At 35.9% G+C, this 23,266-nt stretch overlaps 1 protein-coding gene across 1 annotated transcript in view; it reads right to left on the minus strand.

Moving 5' to 3' along the window:
• The window catches only part of THEMIS (thymocyte selection associated), a 211,365-nt gene extending 194,239 nt beyond the window's left edge, over positions 1-17,126 (minus strand). The window contains exon 1 of the mRNA XM_049902361.1: positions 16,869-17,126. Within this exon, the coding sequence (XP_049758318.1) occupies positions 16,869-16,959 (91 nt within the window). The 5' untranslated portion in view covers positions 16,960-17,126. The remainder of the gene's footprint in view (positions 1-16,868) is intronic.
• Positions 17,127-23,266: the final 6,140 nt, after the last annotated feature.

Raw genomic sequence — 23,266 nt, forward strand, 5'->3', positions numbered from 1 at the left:
GACAATGTTCTCCTGCTATTCATAAGATTTTTACTGGCTAAATCTTTTCAGAAGTAGACTGCCGGGTCCTTCTTCCTAGTGTGTCTTAGTCTGGAAGCTCAGCTGAAACCTTTCCACCTTGGGTGACCCTGCTGGTATTTGAATACCCGTGGCATAGCTTCCAGCATCACAGCAACATGCAAGCCCCAACATTAAACACACTGACAGACACATGGGGTAAGTTTATTCTATTTAAATTTAAGTAGAATACATATAATTTTCAAATTTGCTCTGATTTTACTACCATTTCACTGATGGATTAAATTAAGCCTAAATAAATCTAAATCTAATTAACCATAAAAGAATTATATTGGCATTAAAATGGGAATAAGTTTTGCCATATGAACTCTCATGTGTACATCAAATTCATAAAACTCATGTTCATGTGATGCATAATTCACTAAGAATTATTATTCAATATATTCAACCAAAGTTTAAGAGTTAATTCTTTTTTAAAAAAATAATTTTTATTGAGCTTTAAGTGAACGTTTACAAATCAAGTCAGTCTGTCACATATAAGCTTATATACACTTTACTCCATACTCCCACTTACTCTCCCCCTAATGAGTCAGCCCTTCCAGTCTCTCCTTTCGTGACAATTTTGCCAGTTTCTAACCCTCTCTACCCTCCCATCTCCCCTCCAGACAGGAGATGCCAACACAGTCTCAAATGTCCACCTGATACAAGTGGCTCACTCTTCATCAGCATCTCTCTCCAACCCATTGTCTTAAGAGTTAATTCTTCACTGTCATACTTATTAACCTCTTATCAGTAATTAGCTATTAAAAGACAAGACAAATGCATAGATAATACAAGGTTTTGGGTTTTTTGTGTGTGTGTGTGTGTGTATTTACTTCAGCAATACAAATTTGTATGGTCAAACAGCCATCAATAAATTACCTTTAAATTTCTTAAAGACATTGCTGTATTCACTACATGATTTTTCATTTAAATTTTCAAGAAAGCAAAGCAAGAATATTCTAGTTTTATCCCCAGGGCAGAGTTAGAAGATACGGCAATTAGGTGACCCTGATAATGGAAAAAATAATAGTAATAGTAAACCCAAAAGACACTTCTAAAGGCTAAATGTCTATATAAATTAACTAATTTAAATTAGATTAAATATATATTTATATATGTGTGTGTGCGTGTGTGTGTGTATATACATATGTTTATGTCCACCACCTAAACCTGTCATTTTGTCATTCTGTGGTAGCTTGCATATTGCTGTGATGCTGGAAGCTATGCCACCTGTATTTTAAATACCAGCAAGATCACCCATGGTGGATAGATTTCAGCAGATCTTCCAGACTAAGACAGACTAGCAAGAAAGGCCCGGTGTTCTACTTCTGAAACTTAGCCTATAAAAATCTTATGGATCACAACAGAACATTGTCTGACTCATTTACTTTGCACACGTCATCAGAAGGGATCACTCACTAGGGAGGACTTCATGTTTGGGGTAGTAGAGGGCCAACAAGGGCAAAAGAGACTCTAATTGAGATGGACTGACAAAATACCTGCAACAACGGACTAAAACATGCCAATGATTGTGTCTGGGCAATATTTTGCTCTGTTGTACATAAAGTCTCCATGAGTTGGAGTTGACTTGATGGCAGCTATCTGTCTCTGTCCATATGTATGTACATACATATATATGTATAAACTCATAGAGACCCTAAAGGACACCGTAGAACTGCCCCATAGGGTTTCCAAGGAGCGACTGCTGGATTTGAACTGCCGACCTTTGGTTAGCAGCCGAACTCTTAACCACTGTTCATCAGGGCTCCATATATCTATATATAGATATATGCACTATATTCGTGTGTAAACAAATATATGTATTTAATTATATGTATCATAATGCATATATTCATATATACTTTTGTCTAGATGTACACACACACACATATATTCACATCTACTGCCCAAAAAAGGCCTTTTTTAAAATAGAACTATAATTGTAATTTATAATCCACCATAATTCACATGTAAAAATGAACATTTATCCCCAACATTCTCTCTGGTACTTTATACCATTTCTTTTTGTCAACAAGCTCTACTTCACTCTTCCCTGCTTCTCCTCTATTGCTGAGACAGTTTTTTTGGCTTCACAGGCTCCTCCTCTATCCACACCTCCCATTTTGGTGTCCTTTGGGGCACATATATTTTTTCTGATGGACCACATTGATCATAAGGCAATCTCTGACATAATAATGTGTTATGGATTGAGTTGTGTCCCCAAAAATACATGTTGAATTCCTGGTCTTTGTACCAGTAGATTTCATCATGTTTGAAAATAGAGTTTTCCTTTTGTTATGTTAGTGAAGTTATACAAGTGTAGGTTAGACCCTAAACCTAACCAATTCTGAGTTATAAAAAGACCACAATAGAATAGACACACACACTGAGGAGTCAGACGCCATGTGAAGAGGTCTACAAGACAAGGAACCAAGAACACTCAGGGCTACCTACAAGGAATCAACATGGCTGAGACCCTAATTTGTACTTTTAGCCTCCAAAACTGTGAGAAAATAAATTTCTGTTCTTTAATATTACCCACTTGTGGTATTTCTGTTAAGGCTGCACTAGATAACTAGAACAGAAGGGTCCTTACAAATCTGTAATGTCAGCCCTGAGAATTCTACTCCTTTACCTTTATTTGAACATTTTTGGCAACCTAATATTCATTGCATCCCAGTGCCATGGAGTCAATTCCAACTCATAGCAACCGCATAGGGTTTCAAAGCCGTAAATCTCTGTGGAAGCAGACTGCCACATCTTTCTCCCTAGGAGCCACTGGTTGTTTCGAATCATCAGCCTTTCAGTTAGCAGTCAATTACTTTAAATACCATATTTCTTATAGTGGCCTCAAACTCATTTGGGCCTTGTCTGAATTATGCCTCCATCTCCAATATTGTAGCTCCTCTTGTAGTTTGACTTTCAATTAATATTTTTATCATCTACCATGTTACTGACTTGAGAGGAATGGCATTGCATTCATCATCAAAAAGAACATTTCAAGACCTATCCTGAAGTACGATGCTGTCAGTGATAGGACAATATCCATACGCCTACAAGTAAGTCCAGTTAATATGACTATTATTCAAATTTACTCACCAAACACTAAGGCCAAAGATGAAGAAATTGAAGATTTTTTACCAATTTCTGCAGTCTGAAATTGGTCAAACATGCAATCAGGATGCATTGATAACTACTAGCAACTGGAATGCAAGAGCTGGAAACAAAGAAGAAGGGTCAGTAGCTGGAAAATATGATCTTGATGATAGAAATGATGCCAGAGATTACATGATAGAATTTTTGTAAGAACAACAACTTCTTCATTGCAAATATCTTTTTTCACCAGCACAAACGGTGACTATACACATGACCTTGCCTGATGGAATACACAAGAATCAAATCAACTACATCTGTGGAAAGAGATGATGGAAAAGCTCAGTTTCATCAGTCAGAACAAGGCCAGCGGCCAACGACAGAACTGGCCATCAACTGATTATACGCAAGTTCAAGTTGAAACTGAAGAAAATTATATGAAATCCATGAGAGCCAAAGTATAACCCTGAGCATATCCCACATGATTTTACAGATCATCTCAAGAATAGATTTGACTTGTTGAACACTAATGACCTAAGATGAGGTGAGCTGTGGAATGACATCAAAGACATCATACATGAAGAAAGCAAGTGGTCATTAAAAAGACAGGAAAAAAAGAAAAGACCAAAATGGATGTCAGAAGAGACTCTGAAACTGGCTCTTGAGTGTTGAGTAGCTAAAGTGAAAGGAAGAAATAGCAAATTAAAAGAGTTGAATAGAAGATTTCAAAGGGTGGCTCAAGAAGACAAAGTAAAGTATTATAATGACATGTGCAAAGGAAATCCTAATAGTGTAGCGGTTAAGTACTACAGCTGCTAACCATAAGGTCTGCAATTTAATCCACCAGGCAGTCCTTGGAAACTCTATGGGGCAGTTCTACTCTGTCCTATAGGGTCCCTATGAGTCGAAATCAACTCAACAGCAACGGGTTTGGTTCGGTGGTTTGGTTTTTGGTGCAAAGAGCTGGAGATAAAAGACCAAAAGGGAAGAACACACTCTGCATTCTCAAGCTGAAAGAACTGAAGAAAAAATCCAAGCCTTGAGTTGCGATAGTGAAGGATCCTATGGGGAAAATATTAAACGATGCAGGAAGCATCAAAAGAAGATGGAGGGAATACAAAGTCACTATACAAAAACAATTGGTTGATGTTTAACCATTTCAGGAGGTAGCATATGATCAAAGACCGATGGTACTGAAGGAAGAAGTACAAGCTGCACTGAAGACATTGGTGAAAAACAAGCCTCCAGGAATGACGGAATACCAATTGCGATGTTTCAACAAATGGATGCAGCACTGGATGAGCTCACTCATCTATATCACAAGAAATTTGGAAGACAGCTGCCTGACCAACTGGCTGGAAGAGATCCATATTTATGTCTGTTCCAAAGAAAGGAGACAAAACGGAATATGGAAATTATCGAACAATATCATTAATATCACATGCAAGTAAAATTTTGCTGAAAATCATTCAAAAGTGGCTGCAGCTGTATATCAACAGGGAACTGCCAGAAATTCAAGCCAGATTCAGAAGAGGACATGGAACCAAGGATATCATTGCAGCTATCAGATGGATCCAGGCTGAAAGCAGAGAATACCAGAAAGACGTTTACCTGTGTTTAACTGACTATGCAAAGGCATTCGACTGTGTGGATCATAACAAATTATAGATAACATTGGGAAGAATGGGAATTCCAGAACACTTAATTGTGCTCATGAGGAACCTACACGTAGATCAAGAGGCAATCATTAAAACAGAACAAGGGGATACTGCACGATTTAAAGTCAGGAGCAGTGTGCGTCAGGGTTGTATCCTTTCACCATACCTATTCAATCTGTATACTGAGCAAATAATCTACGCTGGACTCTATGAAAAAGACAGGGGCATCAGGATTGGAGGAAGACTCATTAACAACCTGAATTATGCAGATGACACAACCTTGCCTGCTGAAAGTGAAGAGGACTTGAGGCACTTACTGATGAAAATCAAAAACCACAGTCTTCGATATGGATTGCACCGCAACATTAAAAAAAAAAAAAAAAAAATCCTCACAAATGGATCAATAGGCAACATCATGATAAATGGAGAAAAGACTGAAGGTGTCAAGGATTTCATTTTACTTGGATCCACAACCAACACTCATGGAAGCAGCAGTCAAGAAATCAAAAAACACTGGGCAAATTTGCTGCAAAAGACCTCTTTAAAGTATTGAAAAGCAAAGATGTCACCCTGAAGTCTAAGGTGTGCCTGACCCAAGCCACGGTGTTTTCAACTGCCTCATATGCACATGAAATCTGGACGGTAAATAAGGAAGACCAAAGAAGAATTTTCTCCTTTGAATTGTGGCGCTGGGGAAGAATATTGAATGTACCATAGACTGCCAAAAGAACGAACAAATCTGCCTTGGAAGATGCACAACCAGAATGCTCCTTAGAAGCAAGGAGGGCACGACTACATCTCACATTCTTTGAACTTGTTATTACGTGGGATCAATCCTTGGAAAAGGACATTATTCTTGATAAAGTAGAGGGTCAGAGAAAGAGAGGAAGACCATCAAAGAGATGGATTGACAGTGGCTGCAGCAATGGGCTTAAGCATAACAGTGATTGTGAGGATGGTGCAGAAATGGCAGTGTTTCGTTCTGTTGTACATAGTTCGTTATGAGTCAGAATCTACTTGACAGCACCTAATAACAACACCATGTCGCTGATTCCAGAAACATCAGGGCCATCTTCAACTCCTTCCATTCTCTCACTGCTTCCCATCTGTTGTCAAATTTAGAAGATTTTACCCAAAAAGTCCTTGGGTTCTGTCTCTTCCCTTCTATCGACGACTGCTCATAACACCTTTCTGTTTATCTCTGACTTAAATCTATCCTGTGAAACTCTACTAGAATGGATGTCTAATCTATCTAAGATTATGTTTTTTGCATTAAACGTCTTCAGAAATTCTGCGGGTTTTCTGTAACTTTCAAATTATTTACAGTGAACATGCTTTCTTTTGCAATTAGGAAAACATTATAAAAATAATATCTTCTTATACGTCCCCACTAATTATAGTATAAATTCAATATCCTTATAGTACAGAAGCCACTTAAAGTATGATTGCTTAGTCCTCAAGCTGTTCTTCGGTGACATGTTGAATTTTCAAAAGTGTTTACTCTACTCTCATTCTGAAGATTTGTTGTTTACCTGGTCATCTTCTATATAGCTGCAAGCCATAGCACAAATATCATCACCTGCTCTGAAGTTTTCTCTGACTTCCACAGGGGATGTGTTGTGCTCTCCCTTGTGTTCTCAGATAGATTATATCTATTCAAGCATCTTTCACATTGTATCATAAAGACTAATAAAAAAAAAAAACTATCTTTTTTTTACTAGCCTATGGAGTCCTTAAAGGCAAGGATCATACTTTATTTTGTAGAAGGAAAAAAGAAAGGAAGGGATGTAGCGAGGGAGGGATGGGGGAGAAAAGGAAATCGATGTACAATTTAGTTCATTATTTCCATGATTTTAACAGGAACAAGAAATATAATATTTAATATATTCAAAATATGACACCAAAAAAAATCTGAACTAGCAAGAAGGGAAAAAACATCTTCTTGGCATTTAAATATTTCTATAGCAAATAATTTTGAGCATATTTATGGACTCAGTTAAGCAAAACTCTGCTTTGACTTCTGCAAATGTATGTGTGGTTTCATGGGCATTTTTCTTCTTGATAAATGGTGAAAGATATGGTTCATTATATCAATTTATAGTGAAGAGAAGAGTTCTAGCATTGGTTTGTTTTTCCTAATTTAGATTGGTATATCCAGGCTCCTCATTTCTCTTAGTGTAAAATCCATGCATTGTCCCCATATGTGATTCTCCATCATTTTCTTGCTGACATTATTTGTGATTACTCTCTCCCTTTCTGAAGCCTCCCTGGCTTCCTCATTTTTTCTCAAGTATGTTAATATACTTCCTTAGGTTATCTTTATGTTGAGGTGTAATCCATACTGAAGGCTGTGGTCTTTGGTCTTCATTAGTAAGCACTTCAAGTCCTCTTCACTTTCAGCAAGCAAGGTTGTGTCATCTGCATATCTCAGGTTGTTAATGAGTCTTACTCCAATCCTGATGCCCTGTTTTTCTTCATATAATCCAGCTTCTTGGATTTTCTGGTCACCATAGAGATTGACTAGGTATGGTGAAAGGATACAACCCTGATGCACACCTTTCCTGACTTTAAACCACCCAGTATTCCCTTGTTCTGTCCAGATAACTGGCTCTTGATATAGGTACAGGTTCGTCATGAGCACAATTAAGTGTTCTGGAATTCCCATTCTTCACTATGTTAACCGTAATTTGTTATGATCCACACAGGTGAAAGCCTTTGTATAGTCAATAAAACATAGATGAATATCCTCTGGTATTGTCTGCTTTCAGCCAGCAACCATCCGACATCAGCAATGGTATCCTTGGTTCCACGTCCTCTTCTGAATCCAGCCTGAATTTCTGGCAGTTCCCTGTCAATATACTGTTGCAGCCGCTTTTGAATGATCTTCAGCAAAATTTTGCTTACCTGTGATATTGTTCGATAATTTCCACATTCGGTTGATTCATCTTTCTTGGGAATAGGCATAAATATGGCTCTCTTCCAGTTGGCTGGCCAGGAAGGTGTCTTCCATATTTCTTGACATAGATGAGTGAGTACTTCCAGCGCTACATCTGTCTGTTAAAACATCTCAATTGATATTCCATCAATTCCTGGAGCCTTGTTTTTCCGCAATGCCTTCAGAGCAGCTTGGACTTCTTCCTTCAGTACCATGGGTTCCTGATCATATGCCACCTCTTGAAATAGTTGATGTTGACCAACTCTTCTTGATATAATTACTCTGCATATTTCTTCCATCTTCTTTTGATGTTTCCTGCGTCATTTAATATTTTCCCTGTAGAATCCTTCAGTATTGCAAATCAAGTCTTGAATTTTTTTAGTTCTTTCAGCTTGAGAAACACCCAGCGTGTTCTTCCCTTTTTGTTTTCTATCTCCAGCTCTTTGCACGTTATTATAATACTTTACTTTGTCTTCTCTAGCCACTCTTCGAAATTTTCTGTTCAGTTCCTTCAGTTCACCATTTTTTCCTTTTGCTTTAGCTGCTCAACTTCGGAGAATAAGTTTCAGCATCTCTTCTGACGTCCATCTTGGTGTTTTCTTTCTTTCCTGTCTTTTCAATGACCTCTTGCTTTCTTCATGTATAATATCCTTGATGTCATTCCACAACTCATGTAGTCTTAGGTCATTAGTGTTCAACATGTCAAATCTATTCTTGAGATGGTCTCTAAATTTAGGTGGGATATACTCAAGGTCATACTCTGGCTCTTGTGGACTTGCTCTGATTTTCTTCAGTTTCAGCTTGAACTTGCATATGAGTAATTGAAGGTCTGTTCCACAGTCGACCCCTGGCCTTGTTCTGACTGATGAGTTTGAGCTTTACCAACATTTCTTTCCACATTTGTAGTCAATTTGATTCCTGTGTATTCCACCTGGTGAGGTCCATGTGTATAGTCGCTGTTTATGTTGGTGAAAAAAGATATTTGCAATGAAGAAACCATTGGTCGTGCAAATTCTATCCTGCAATCCCCAGCATTGTTTCTATCACCAAGGCCATATTCTCCAAATACCGATCCTTCTTCTTTGTTTCCAGCTTTCACATTCCAATCACCAGTAATTGTCAATGCATCCTGATTGAATGTTCAATCAATTTGAAACTGCAGAAGCTGACAAAAATCTTCAATTTCTTCATCTTTGGCCTTAGCATTTGATGCATAAATTTGAATAATAGTCATATTAACTGGTCTTCCTTGTAGGCGTATGGATATTATCCTGTCACTATCCATCAGGATGGATCTTTAAATGCTCTTTTTGACCATGAAAGAAACACCATTGCTCTTTGAGTTGTCATTCCCAGCACAGTAGGTTATATCATTGTCTGATTCAAAACAGCCAATACATAAAGAAACCAAAAATCCTCACAACTGGACCAATAAGCAATATCATGATAAATGGAGAAAATATTGAAGTTGTCAAGGATTTCGTTTTACTTGGATCCACAATCAACACCCATGGAAGCAGCAGTCAAGAAATCAAAAGACACATTGCTTTGGGCAAATCTGCTGCAAGAGACCTCTTTAAAGTATTAAAAAGCAAAGACATAACCTTGAAGACTAAGGTGTGCCTGCCCCAAGCCATGGTATTTTCGATCACATCATATGCATGCGAAAGCTGGGCAATGAATAAGGAAGACTGAAGAAGAATTTACACCTTCGAATTGTGGTGTTGGCAAAGAATGTTGAATATACCACGGATTGCCAAAAGAACAAACAAATCTGTCTTGGAATAAGTACAACCAGAATGCTTCTTGGAAGCAAGGATGGCAAGACTGTGTCTTACATACTTTGGACATGTTGTCAGGAAGGATCAATTCCTGGAGAAGGACATCATGCTTGGTAAAGTACAGGGTAAGTGGACAAGAGAAAAACCTTCAATGAGTTGGACTGACACAGTGGCTGCAACAGTGGGTTCAAGCATAAAAATTGTAAAAATGGTGCAGGACCGGGCAGTGTTTCGTTCGGTTGTGTATAGGGTTGCTATGAGTCAGAACTGACTCGCTAGCATCTAACAACAGCAACAACATGCCAATATGTTCCTACCATAGCACTTTTCTCCAGCTGTTCTCTCAGTTTGGAAAGCGATTCACCCGGATGACTATTTGGTTAACTCCCTCATTTCTCTTAAGAGAAACTTCTCTATCTGAGTCTTTCCCAGCATGGTTTGCAACTGGGTAGAAAGTTGGTTAATCCTTTTACTGGTTGTATTTCAGATGTTAGAAAATTCTGGCTAACTCAAGATGGATTATAGGCTTAAATATAAGTGTTAAACTCTTCTAAAGAAAACTGTCCAATAAAAGGTTAGCTGAGCTTTAGAGCAGGCTTGGGGGTGCTCAAACCCTTCACATTCCAGAGAAGAGATTGGCTCTTGACACAATCCTGGGAGATAATTTATAATCCCTTTGAATATCCTGCCAGATAAGAGTGTCTTTATATACCTGGGGTCTCGGGCCATGCCAGATAGTTTATACAAACACAGTGATTTATGGTGAATGCCTGCTTTTGTTTGGGATTCTGAGCCATGCTGTTTGACCTCAGAAAAAGGGGCTAGAGACTGAGTAGCTAAGGTCAGCTACACAGATGTTCCATGCCCACGTGACCGACCTTCAATAAAAATGTTGGGCACCAAGCTTTGGTTAGCGTCCCTGGCTGGCATTGTTTCATAGGTATTGTCATATACCATTTTGGGAGAAATAATCATTGTGCAACTCTTCTAGGAGCAGACAACTGACAATTCCTGCCTGATTTTTCTTGGGTTGGTCCTATCACTTTTTCCTTTGATGATTTCATCTGTATTCTTTTTTCTGTAATAAACCATAATCATGAGTATAACAGCTTTTTTTTTTTCTTTCTGAGTTCCATCAGTCCTTCTAGCAAATCATCAAACGTAATCATGGTCATTTTTTAAAGTCCCTAGTTCAACATTCATCTATGGTTTCTTTGAGTGGTTTTATTGTTAATATTGTAGAGTTTAATATTTTCTCCATATTAAATTTATGTTGGTGTATGGAACAGCGGTGGAATTCAAATTTGCTTTGTTTTACTTTTTAGAAATAGTTGATCAATTTTCCTCATAACATATGAATAATAAAAGTAACTATAATAATGATAGGATTTATTGTGTGCTTTCTGTAGGCTAGTCACTTTGCTAAAAACTCTATATGCAATAGCTCAATTAACCATCACATTCACCCTCAGGGTTATGATGAAGCCTATTTTAACAGCAGAAAAAAGGAAATATTGACAATTTTAAGTTGACTTTAGAATCATATCTCATTTGTAAATTAGCCAGGAGGCAGAGTTCTGAACTTCTAACCCATAACTCTGTGCTTCATACCAGTAAGGCAACTTACCTTACTGAAAGAATAAGCACATTTTAGGAAGTTAGTGTTACCTTGAATCCAAAACAGATAAGTGCAACAGAAAGAAAGACAGGAATAGGCTTATTTCACTAGTGCTATAAATGCAAAAATACTAAATGTAATTTCAAATTCCTACATTGTTTTTCAAAAATGGATATATATTATGAAAGGATTTTTCAATATTGGAAAGCTCTTTAAATGTGATTCACCACATTAACAGATAGTATCAATTATATTAGATACCTATGCATTATGAAAACATCTAGAAAGCAAGGACTAGGTGGGAACTTCCTTGATTTAGTGACGGTTAAATGCCAAAACTTAGAGTATTTCACTTAATGGAGAAACTTTAGATGCATTTTCTTTATGATTAGGAGCAAGACAAAAATGCCCACTATGACTTAACATAGTATTGGAAGACTTGGTCTACTCTACAAAGGTAAGAAAAAAAAAAGTTGTAAAAATTGGTAGAGAAGAAATATAACTCTTTATATTTGCTGATGCTAAAAAGCCCAAAAACCACTATGATGATATGAATATCTATTTAGGAAAACCAATAAAAAACAAATTATAAATTATTAGAATTACTAAGAGACTTCATAAATACTGCTGATAATATTTAGTTACATTTACCTATTCAGCAATAACCAATGAGAAATCATAAAAAGTATAACATCATTCAAAACAGCAAGATATAACCATATATGCGTATGTGGGTACAGTCTAGAAACTAACCTAAGAACATAAGATCTCTATGGAGACTTTTTTTTTTAACTCAGATAAATGATCTAAAAGACAGTTTTAAAAAATGTAAAATAAACTATGCTCATGTAGAAGACCCTACTATTTAAAAAATTGAACCCATAATTGAAAATATTTCTATTTGAGAAATCTCAGCCCAGATTGGCTTCACTTGTGAATTCTAGCAAGTATTTGAGTAAGAATTAATTTCAAATTTATATAAAATCTTTATAAGAATAGAAAAAGAAAGTCACTATCAAAAACATTTCTTAAATTCAGTATAATTTGATATGAAAACCCTGCTAGGACATTATCGATATAATTCCCTAATACAGAAGCAAAAATTAAAAAAAAAACAAAACCAAATTCAATGATATATGACTAAGCTGGTTTTACACCATAAGAAAAAACTTTGTTTAACATTCTAATATTTATCAGTGTGAAAGAAAATTATAATTACAAAAGTTACAGAAAGAACATTTGATAAAATTGAGAATACATTCATAATTTTTTAAAAAAAAAACTGTTAGCCAGCTACTAATGGAAGGAAACCTTATTTTATTTTGTTGTTGTTTTTGAGAACATACACAGCAAAACATACACAAATTCAACTGTTTCTATATGTACAATTCAGTGGTATTGCTTACATTCTTTGAGTTGTGCAACCATTCTCATCCTTCTTTTCTGAGTTGTTCCTCCCCCAGTAACATAAACTGACTGTCCCCTAAGGTTCCTATCTAATCTTTCAAGTTTCTGTTGTCACTTTGATCTCATATAGCTGGTTCTTAAAAGAGCATAATGCTTAAGGCAGACATTTTTTTACCAGTTAAGCAAAACTGTTGTTTGGTTTTAAGAAGACTTCAGGGGATATTTTTGGTTTAAGTTTTTAAAATTATCTCAAGGCAGTCGTTTCAGGAGTTCATCCAGTTTCCTTGCTTGACTCCAGAAAAGGAAGAAAAATTCTTTAGCCTAAAACAAACATTATATTTAATGGTGAATTATTGAAACTTTCAATCTCTGATTATGAATTAGACAAGGAGGTCCTTTACCATCATTCCTATTCATATTGTACTAGAAGTGCTAGTCAGTGCTTTAATGGAAGAAAAAAAAAGTTCTATCATTGAAAAGAAGAAATTAAGCCCATTAGTACTCACAGACAACATCAATGTGAACATAACAAATCCAAAAGAACCTAAAGGTATAGTCTTAGAATTCAATAAACAAAACAAAGAGAAAATGAAAATTTTAAATGATACCATTTATAATGACATGAAGAAAATCAAATAACTAAGAATAAATCTAAAAAGAGAAGCTCAAGATCTCCTGAAAAAAATATCTCAAATCCGGCTGCTTGTTATAATCATTGGGGAGATTTTTTACAAACCTAATGGTGAAGACTTAACTCTTAAAATTAAATACTTATCCCTTGGGGAGAGACCCAGACGTCTATATTTTATAATTTTCCCAGGTGTTTCTAATGTGCAACCAAGTTTGGGAACCACTTCTTTGTAGCATGTTATAAGATAATGTAATAATATAAGTTATATATTACATGTTATTACAAACCTACATTAGTTTAGATATGGTAAAATTGCATTGCTGTAAGGATAGCAATAGATAAATGGAACAGAAAGAGACCCAGGCTTATATGGACGCTGTTCATGATTAAGGTAAAACAGCAAGTAGCATAAAAAAGATAGGTTTTCAATAAATGTCACTGTACCAATTGGCTCCATAGAAGAAAAATAAATAAATATATTGGCCTCATCCTGATACCACATACTGTATAGGAAAATATTTTCATGAACTTGAGGTAAGGAAAATAAAAATTGAGAAAACACAAAAAGGAAAATATGGTAAACTGACTACACTAGAATCAAAAACTTCCATCCATCAAAAGACACTATTAAGAAAATGAAATGTTACAGCACAGGATGGAGGGGGGACATTTGCAACACAGATAAATGACAAATGGTCAGTATCCTAAATACATATAAAAAAATTATTAACTCAATAATAAAAAATTGTAAAATCCAATAAAAAATGAGCAAGAGGTATGAACTGTCTGTTCATAAAAGAGTATCTCCAAAAGGACATGAAAAGTCACTCAATCTCATTAATCATCAGAAAGATACAAACTAAAACCACAAGATATCATTACACGCTTAGCAGAATGGCTAAAATTAAGAAGACTTACAATATCAAGTGTTAGCAGAAATGTGGATTAATTAGAACCCTCATATACTGCTGATGGGAATATAAATCAACTAGGAAACTGGTTTTTTACTACCCACAAAGATTGAACATACACCCACCATATGACATAGCAATTCCACATTTTTATATACTCAGCTGAAATGTACGTACATATGAACATGCATATATGCAAGAATGTTTCATAACAGCATTACTGGTAACAACTCCAAAATGGTAATAATCCAAATACATGTTAGCAGTAGAACAGATAAATAAATTGTGGTATATTCATTCAATGGAATGTTTTATACACTGAAAGTGAACAAACTATATAGAACTGCACAGATTAATTTCACAAACGTAATGTTGAACCTACATGCCAATCAGAAAAAAATACATTCTGTACTGTTCCATTTACATAAAGTTCATAAATGGACAAAAGTCACAACAACAACAGTGGCGCCTTTGGAGAAGATAGTGGACAATGACTGAGAAAGGGCATAAGATGGAACATCTAGAACACTTGTAATGTTATATCTCTGGGCTGGGGCTCTGGTGGCACAGTGGGTAAGAGCTTGGCTGCTAACAGAAAGGTCAGCAGTTCAAATCCACCAGCCACTCCTTGGAAACCCTATGGGGCAGTTCTACTCTGTCCTATAGGGTCACTATGAGTCAGAATCAACTTGGCAATGAGTTGGGTTTTTTGGGTTTTTTTTGAACCCAGCTGGCAGTTCCATGAATGTGTTTTCTTGTGAAAATTCACCAAGATACACACTTTTTTTTCTCTTAACTGAAATATTACACAGTAAACTAATAAAAGGTTGTCTGAAAACATGAAAAGATATGTTATTTCCTTTCATTAAACTTAATGTAGAAATGTCAATTCTTCCCAACTTAATCTGTAAAATCAATAGATTCCAATACATATCCCGGTTAGATTTCTTAAGGAATCAATTGATTTTTTTAAAAAACTTATTTTAAAGGTTTATGAATAGCTAAGTCAACTTTGAAAAAGAAGAGTAAAACAAAAGAATTGGTTTATACATTGGCTATATTAACTTTTTTTTTCCCAGAGCCTGGTTATAAAAATAGTGATTTTGGAACAACTACAGAAAAAAAAAATAGACTAATGGAATACAAGTGATATTTCATAGATGGGCTGATAGAGATGTGACCATGTAATACACTTTAAACGTAACAGCACGAAATGAGGAAAGGGTGGCTGCTTCAGTAAACGGTCCTGGGAAATCAGGTTTATTATATGGAGAAAACTAAAATTGGATCCCTGCACACTTCGTAACAAAGTGTCCTCCAAATGGCTTAAAAACTAAATGGAAAATATAAAACCATAAAATTGATATAAAATAAGAGGATATCTTTGTAGCCTAGATACACAGAATTTCTTATGCAAAGACTCAAAAGCACAAATCATGAGGCCAAAAATGACTTAGGGGTAGCTTAGGAACATAGAGATCTACTGGGTGGTGTAAACAGTTAAAGTGCGTGGCTGCTAGCTGAAGTGCTGGGGGTTTGAGTCCACATAGAGGGGTCATGGGAGAAAGGCCTGGTGATCTACTTCTGAAAAATTGACTACTGAAACCCTGTGGAACACAGTTCTGCTCTGACACACATGAGATCGCTGTACGTCAAAATCGATTCAATGGCAACTGTTCTTTTTTTTTTAATTTAGAAACATAGAGATATTTCACAATATTGTACACATGGCAGAAACATGATCTGATTCCAAAAAATCAATTTATACAGGAATTAAACAAAAACCCTCTAGTAAACTGAGAACAGCCTGTACCAGTTTCTCACTTCCAGGTGTATGTATATGTATATATGTATATGAACTGATTCTGACATCTGTCAATCTTTCTTTTATTTCACAATATATAATCCATTCCTGTGCCTATTAATGGTAAAGTCTGGCCTACAGTCTTTATTTTCCCAGAAGTTGGTCTTGACCTGTATCTACTACCTTCTCAACTCTACTACTCTTGTAACCAAAAACATATATTTGCATAAAAATGACTCTTTGCTACGCATGTATTCAAATTAACTGCTTAAAGATTCTAGATAAATATCGGAGGATTTAATGTTCTTTTACGTGGATTAACATAGTAAACTCAATAGTTTATTATTCAAAACTTCAAATTAAATTCTGACTTTTCAGGATAGATTTTAAAAAATTATCACATAAATAACATTAATTTCTATACCTTTGAATTAGAATTGTCATTATTTAAAGGAATTTTTTTTAAAGGAATTAAAAGTTAGGCCACTACAGAAAAAGTGAGGGAAGTATTGATAGAAGTAACATTTAGAAGTGGTAAAGAGTTTGGTAAAGATTTTTTTTCTTTCCAAACACTGCTTTTGATAGTTGCTTTTTGTTTTAAAAAATGAAATTTTATTTTTTATATTCTAGAAACGTAAATATGGATAACTTAAAAAACTTTTCACTCCATTACAGCCAATTTCAAGAACAGACAGAAATAATTCACCATTTATGTCGAATTTTTGAAGGCCTACAAAAATCTCAAGAAGCTTCACTCATTTCCTAATCCCTGTCCACCTAAAAGTCCTATCTAGTTTCTCCCTTCGCAGACAATATTGGATCTTATCTATTCATCAATTAAATATTTCTTATGATCGTCTTTCTTTTAACAGAATGCATATATTCTCCATTAAAATGTCCCCTTTCAGTTCCCCAAAGTATATACCTTATAAGCACTTTCTAGCCAGTGAAGGGATGGCAGGGTGCTTACCTTCAAAATAGATGCCTGACTGGATTTCAAGGACCCTGGGGAGGGTCCTGAGGTCAAGCGAGTGGACGAATTCTTCCAGCGATAGTGCCATGGCTTTGGCTTGAGTCCTGTGAAGATCTGGTACTTACAGAGGCTTGTGACTTGTGTGTGTCACTTGTCTGCAACTGCAGTCCCTTTACATCATTCCTCCCTCAGGCAGGCAAGGATGTCACACCAAAGCAGATCAGAGGTGGAGTAGCTCTGTGTGGGGAGGACAGTGAGGAGGGAGGGAGAAGGCAGAAGACAAAAGGTGTTACAGCTCTTCTTTTTTTTCTCATTGTGGCTTCATTTCCTTCTGACATTGAAGTAGAACAGGATGGGGGTGGAGTGAGCATGTCTCAACCCACATTGTCAAAAAAAAATTAGAATTGATACATAGCTTGCTCTGTCTGTTGCTTGTCCAGATGTGCATTTACAGCAGGGGCAAGAACAGGGTCAGAGTTGCTTGTGCCTAGTTCACCAGAAAAGAACAGAATGCAGGACTAGAGTCTAATCTTAAAAATGGTACTATGTTAATTCATTATCTCTGTAGTTCATTTCTTAAGTTTGGCTTTACGTCTTATTTGCATACTCTCACTGTTTTTATATTAAATTTGGTTGCAAAAGTGCTTTGTGTCAGCTGTTTTCAGAAATCTGATACTCTGGAGAGAGAGTATTGAAACCACTTTATATTCTTCCACATTAAAAAATTTGCTGAATCTTAAAGTAGGTTCGGGAGGGGTGCAATATGCTAAGTGACGGAGTAAGCTAATATGGATTTTCTAGTCTCCACAGTATAGTGGGAAATACCACGAAATCTGAGTTTTCTGGGTTTAGCTCTGCTTTCGAGCCCCTATAGGGTGCCTTTTCTGTACCTCATTTATTTCATCTATGGAATAGAGAAAAAGGAGAAGGAGTCAAATAAATTGTGAAATTTCTCCAAAGGCCAAAATTCAACAGTTCTGGTCTTCTGGCTCAAATTTAGAGAAAAAAAGTACAAATTCAAAGGAAGCAAAAGAAGCTTCATAAAATTTAATTTCACAAAAATTTTTCCCTTTTATATTATTCGTATTTAATTGAAGCAAGGTTTTAGAGCTAGAGTATATAATTGAAGGTGATGTTGACTGAGTCTCTTTAAGGATGAGTAATAGAAGACTTGGTATAGAAACACAAGAAAGAGGCTAAGAAGCTACACAATCTCCTTATAAATTAGGCGCCAGGCTCCCACCTAGGAACTGTTTTGGCCTTAGGCAGAAGGGTGCACAGCCAGATAGAGAAGGTCAGAAGTCTTTCCAGCTCTATCATATTTTCCATCTAAATGACCTAAGTTTAAAAATACTGCCTTTTCTTGATATACAGCTTTACAACACTCTTTCAGCTATTAATAATTATACTTGACACATTTAATAATTTGCCTAGCTTCATTTCTTTCACTGCCAAACTAGAATTTATGATTGGTTATGTCAACAGTTTTTTTCACCAGTACCTTCTACTTCCTCCCTTGCAACTTTTTTGCCCGCAAATCTTCCAAACTTGATCAGTCTGCTTTCTGCAACCCTCCCCCAAAACTTAGGCTTCTCACTTGATTGCAGATGTTGTTCATAGCCTAACACAGCCTTTCTTTCATTGTTGAATATATGAAAAACACTGCTGTCAACCTTTCCTTAAAATCCATACATCAGTCAGAACTGGGTTCACGACAAATTTCATTTGGTACCTGCTTCAAGCTAGGCTTCACTTGATTTTTTTTTTTTTTTTTAAGTGTCCTATATCAATTTTTTATCCCATTAGCCAAAGGAGCCCTGGTGGTGCAATGGTTAACTGCTTGGCTGCTAACTGAAAGGTTGGGAGTTCAAATCCACCCAGTGGCTCCATAGGAGAAAGACCTGGCAATCTGCTCCCACAAAAAAATACAGCCTAGAAAACCCTATGAGGAAATTCTACTCCATCACATCAGGTCACCATGAGTCAAAATCAACTCGATGACACCTAACTACAATAACAGCCAAAGCTAGTAGAAACAGTAGGGACCAAATAAGGATACAATTAGAAAAACAAAAGCTGAGGAATTTTGTCACTAATAAACCAACACTGAAAGAAATACTGAAGTGTATTCTTTAAAAAATGGAAAATTATCCCAGACTGAGCTCAAAAGTGCAGTAGGGAATGAAGAACAACGGAATAGATAAATATGTGAGTAAACTAAATAAATATTAACTGTACAAATCAGTAATTGTGATGACTTGTGGAGTTTAAAATATATGTGAAGTAATGCATAACAATAATTGAAAAGAAGGAACTGGTAAATGAAGTTAAAATGCTCTAAGATTCTGGCCTTTTAGAAAAGTTGTAAAATAATAATTTTTTTTTTTTTTAGGGTGAAATAAATAAGGATCAGATTGTAATCTCTAGGAAAGCCACTAAAATATACCAAATGGAATAATAAAAATAAATTTTGACTAATCCAGAAAAAAGTCAAGAAAGAAAAGAAAAATATCCCCCAAAAAAGCCAACAAATGGGAGACGTAAAGTTAAATATATTCTTAATTGCATCCAATTAAATTGATTAATTATCAAAAGTATTAAATAAATTAATGGCCCAAGTATTAAACTAGAATTGGAAGACTGCATAAAAAAAAATGTTGCTTACAAAATATATACCTTAATTATAAGTACACAGAAAATCTAAAAGGATAGAAAAATATACACCATGAAAACATGAAGCAAAAGGAAGTCCATGAAACTACAGCAATACAAAGCAAAGTAAATTAAAAGGCAAGAAACACTTCTGGAGATAAAAAGGTACACTCAAAAATGGAATGTGATCAACTCACAAGGAATCTATAATGGCCCCAAATCTGTATGCACCCAATAACATAATATCAAAATAGCTGAAGAAAAATTAACCAAATGAAAAGGAGGATTTATCGTCAGAGTAAGAAACATTTACACACTCATTCAATAGTTTATAGAACAAGCAAATATTTAATTCATAAAGTTGAATACAACTGAAGGTACATTATATTGTCACTCATAAAGTGAACACTGATGCAATCGATCTTGAAATCACTTTGATCTAGTAATGTCACACTTAGACATAATTGGCTACTCAGAAAGATTTAGTATCATCAAAGTACATATTATTTTTAATGGTGAAAGAGTTCAATATACACATCCAAGAAGCTCAATGACTTCCAAGCTGAACAGACTTAAAGAGATTTACACAAACCCAGAAACAAAGAATATTGAAAGCAGCAAAAGAGAAGAGACACATCATGTTCAAGGGACCCTCAATAAGATTAATACCTGATTTCTCATCTGAAACCATGGAGGTCAGAAGGAGTGCAGTGGCACATTTCAAGTCCTGAAAGAAAAATACTGTCAACTAATTAAAAAATTTCCAGACAGAAATAGGTACAAGCTGAGGGAATTCATTACCAGCAGACATGCCCTACAAGAAATGCTAAAGGATGTTTTTCAAGTTGAAATGAAGTATACTCGAGAGTAACTAAAATATAGAGTTCAAATAAAGAACACTGGTAAAGGTAATCACATAAGTATAAAAGCCAGTATTTTTGTAATTTTGGTTTGTAGCTCCTCTTTTATTCTTATGTGATTTAAAAGGCAAATGCATGAGACAATAATTATAAATGCCTGTTAATGGCCATGTAATATATAAAGATATAATCTGTGACAATAACCATATAAAAAGGAAGAGATGAGATGTATAGGATCAAAGTGTATATGATTGAAACTGGATTGGTATTATTCAAACCAGGTTGTTATAAATTTAAGATGTCAATTGTTATTCCCAAGGTAACCACCAAGAAAATAACTAAAAAAATATATAGAAAAGAATTAATCAAAATGCTATACTCTAAAAAAAAAAAAAAAAAAAACTATATAAGAAAAGGGCAGTAATGGAGGAATTAATGAACAAAAAACATATAAGACATTGCAGAAAAAAAATAGCTAAATGGCAGAAGTAAATTCTTCCCCATTAATAATTACTCTAAATGTAAATAAATTAAACTCTCCAGCTAAAAGGTAGAGATTGGCAGAAGATTAAAAAAACAAAAAAAAAATCATCCATCTACCATAAAACCTACAAAAGCTGGAACCTGTCAGAGAAGCAAAACTCAAATATTTTTCACTAAAAGAGGAATAGAAAAGTGGTAAGGTTATGTGTCAACTTGGCTATGCCATGATTCTCAGTAGTTTGACAGATATTATGTAATCATCCTCCATTTTGTGATTTGATACAAAGAGCCAATAAATTAAAAGGGGTGTTTCCTTCAGGTGTGTGACCTACATACAATATATATGAATGTTTGGGCAACGCTCTCTCTCTCTCTTGATCCTGCAATCATCTCTTTATTCCCTGAACTCCTATTCTTGGGATGTGAGCCAGCTGCCTGGCACCTTATGTGCTGATTTTGGTTTTGACAGTCCTTGCAACCACATAAGTTAGGAGAAGCCTCCAGCCTGGCACCTGACCCATGGATTTAGAAATTGCCAGCCTCCACGACTGCATGAGCTGTTTCCTTGAAATAAATCACTCTCCATATATACTTATATATGTGCTTCTCCGGTTTTGCTCCTCTAGAGAACTCAGCTTAAGACATTTGGTATTGAAAATGGTTCTAGAGGAACAAAATTAAAATGATGAGTGTCTGAATTGGTTCTCAAGTCTGGTTAGTCTTAAAGGCATCGATGACTCTGCCTCCAATAATAAAGAGGGCACAGCAAATACATGGCACGAGGTAGCAATAGAAATATGCAAAATATCACCACCATTGAATCAAATATTTGTGAGATATAAGGCTCTGGGTAATTGTACACTTGATGTTTTTCTATAATTTTGTCAGACTGAGAAGTATAAAGGAGCTGGTTGATTGGTCCTACTTTTACTAGACAAAGTGGTAAAAGGGATAAACTCAATACTTCAGAGTCACAGCTCAAGCACTGCAAAAAAGACTTGAAAGTTGCCACTTGTGCCCTGAGAGAAAGCCTTTTTCATGTAGCAACCGAGCTCACATTGCCAAAAACCAAACCCAGTTTTATAAGAGTGGCTGAATTACAATGCCAATTGAATTCCCACACTCAAATGACACCTGAAGTTAAAGTGAGGTCATTGATTGGGAAGAAATGGGATCCTTAAACTTGGGATGGGAACATATGGGCAGATAAACAAGAAGGTGAGGACACTGAACTCCTAATTTTGGTTGAATCACTCCTGCCAACAGAACCAACGTTCTTACTCCCATCTGAAAAGATTACTCTAGCTTTGTCTTTTAAACCACCTTTCTCAGTAAAACCATTTACCCTTCTACCCCCATCTGATGAGATTAACCCAGCTATGTCTTTGTATTTGTCTATAATACCACCTGGAGTGGTGCCTGGGGCATTGCCTGAGGCATATGCCTTAAAAGAGATTGTTAAATGTCCGCAGGACCCCCCCTCCACCTCCAGCAAGCCCTAAGAGGTGAAGTATTAAGTGTGACACATGAGGAGATATGCTACACCCAAAATAACTGCTTGATTTTTCTAATACATACAAACAGAAACCTGAGGTATATGCACAGAAATAGCTATTAAGGGTGTGGGATAATGGTGCAAGGAACATAAAGTTGGATCAGTCTGAGTTTATTGATATGGGCCCACTAAACACAGGTTACTCATTCAATGTGTCAGCTCGAAAGGTCAGAAAAAGATCGAAGAGTTTATTTGGTTGGTTCACCAAAGCATAGGTCAAGCGGTGGCTTACACTAAATCAAGCTGAAATGCCAGAACTGCCTTGGTATACTGTAGAAGAAGGTATCCAAAATCTTGGGGAAACTGGCAAATTAGAGTGAATTTATCAGGTTGGACCCATAGACCCACCTATGGAGTACCCAGAGGACACAGCTTTCAACAGAACAGTGAAGAACAAATTTTTAAAGGGAGACCTAGCATCCTTGAAGACTCTTGTAATTGCTACTTTATGGAAGTGAAATTTGACAGTGGAAACCACCCTAATTGAATTAAGACACCTACCTACAATGAGGCTGATTGGACTCTAGGACATTAGGGGCCAAGCGATAGCACTTAATCACCAAAGACAAGGTGAACATGGTTACCATAATGGACAGCAGAGTAAAAGCAGAAATCAGAAGTCTGACTCATATGGACTTATGGGGTTGGCTGCTTAGCCATGGTGTCCCTAGGAGTGAAATAGATAGGAAATCTACTAAATATTTACTTGATCCATACAAGTGGAAGAATTCTAGGTCAAATGAATAGCAGTCTAACTTGGATGGCCAGAATAGAGAGTCACAGCCCTTCATTCAATTCCCAGACTCAAGCCAGTTTACAGACTTAGTCATCTAGTGCTGCTATAA

The sequence above is a fragment of the Elephas maximus genome, chromosome 1 (genome assembly GCF_024166365.1).
Source record: "Elephas maximus indicus isolate mEleMax1 chromosome 1, mEleMax1 primary haplotype, whole genome shotgun sequence".
Classification (NCBI taxonomy): Eukaryota; Metazoa; Chordata; class Mammalia; order Proboscidea; family Elephantidae; genus Elephas; species Elephas maximus.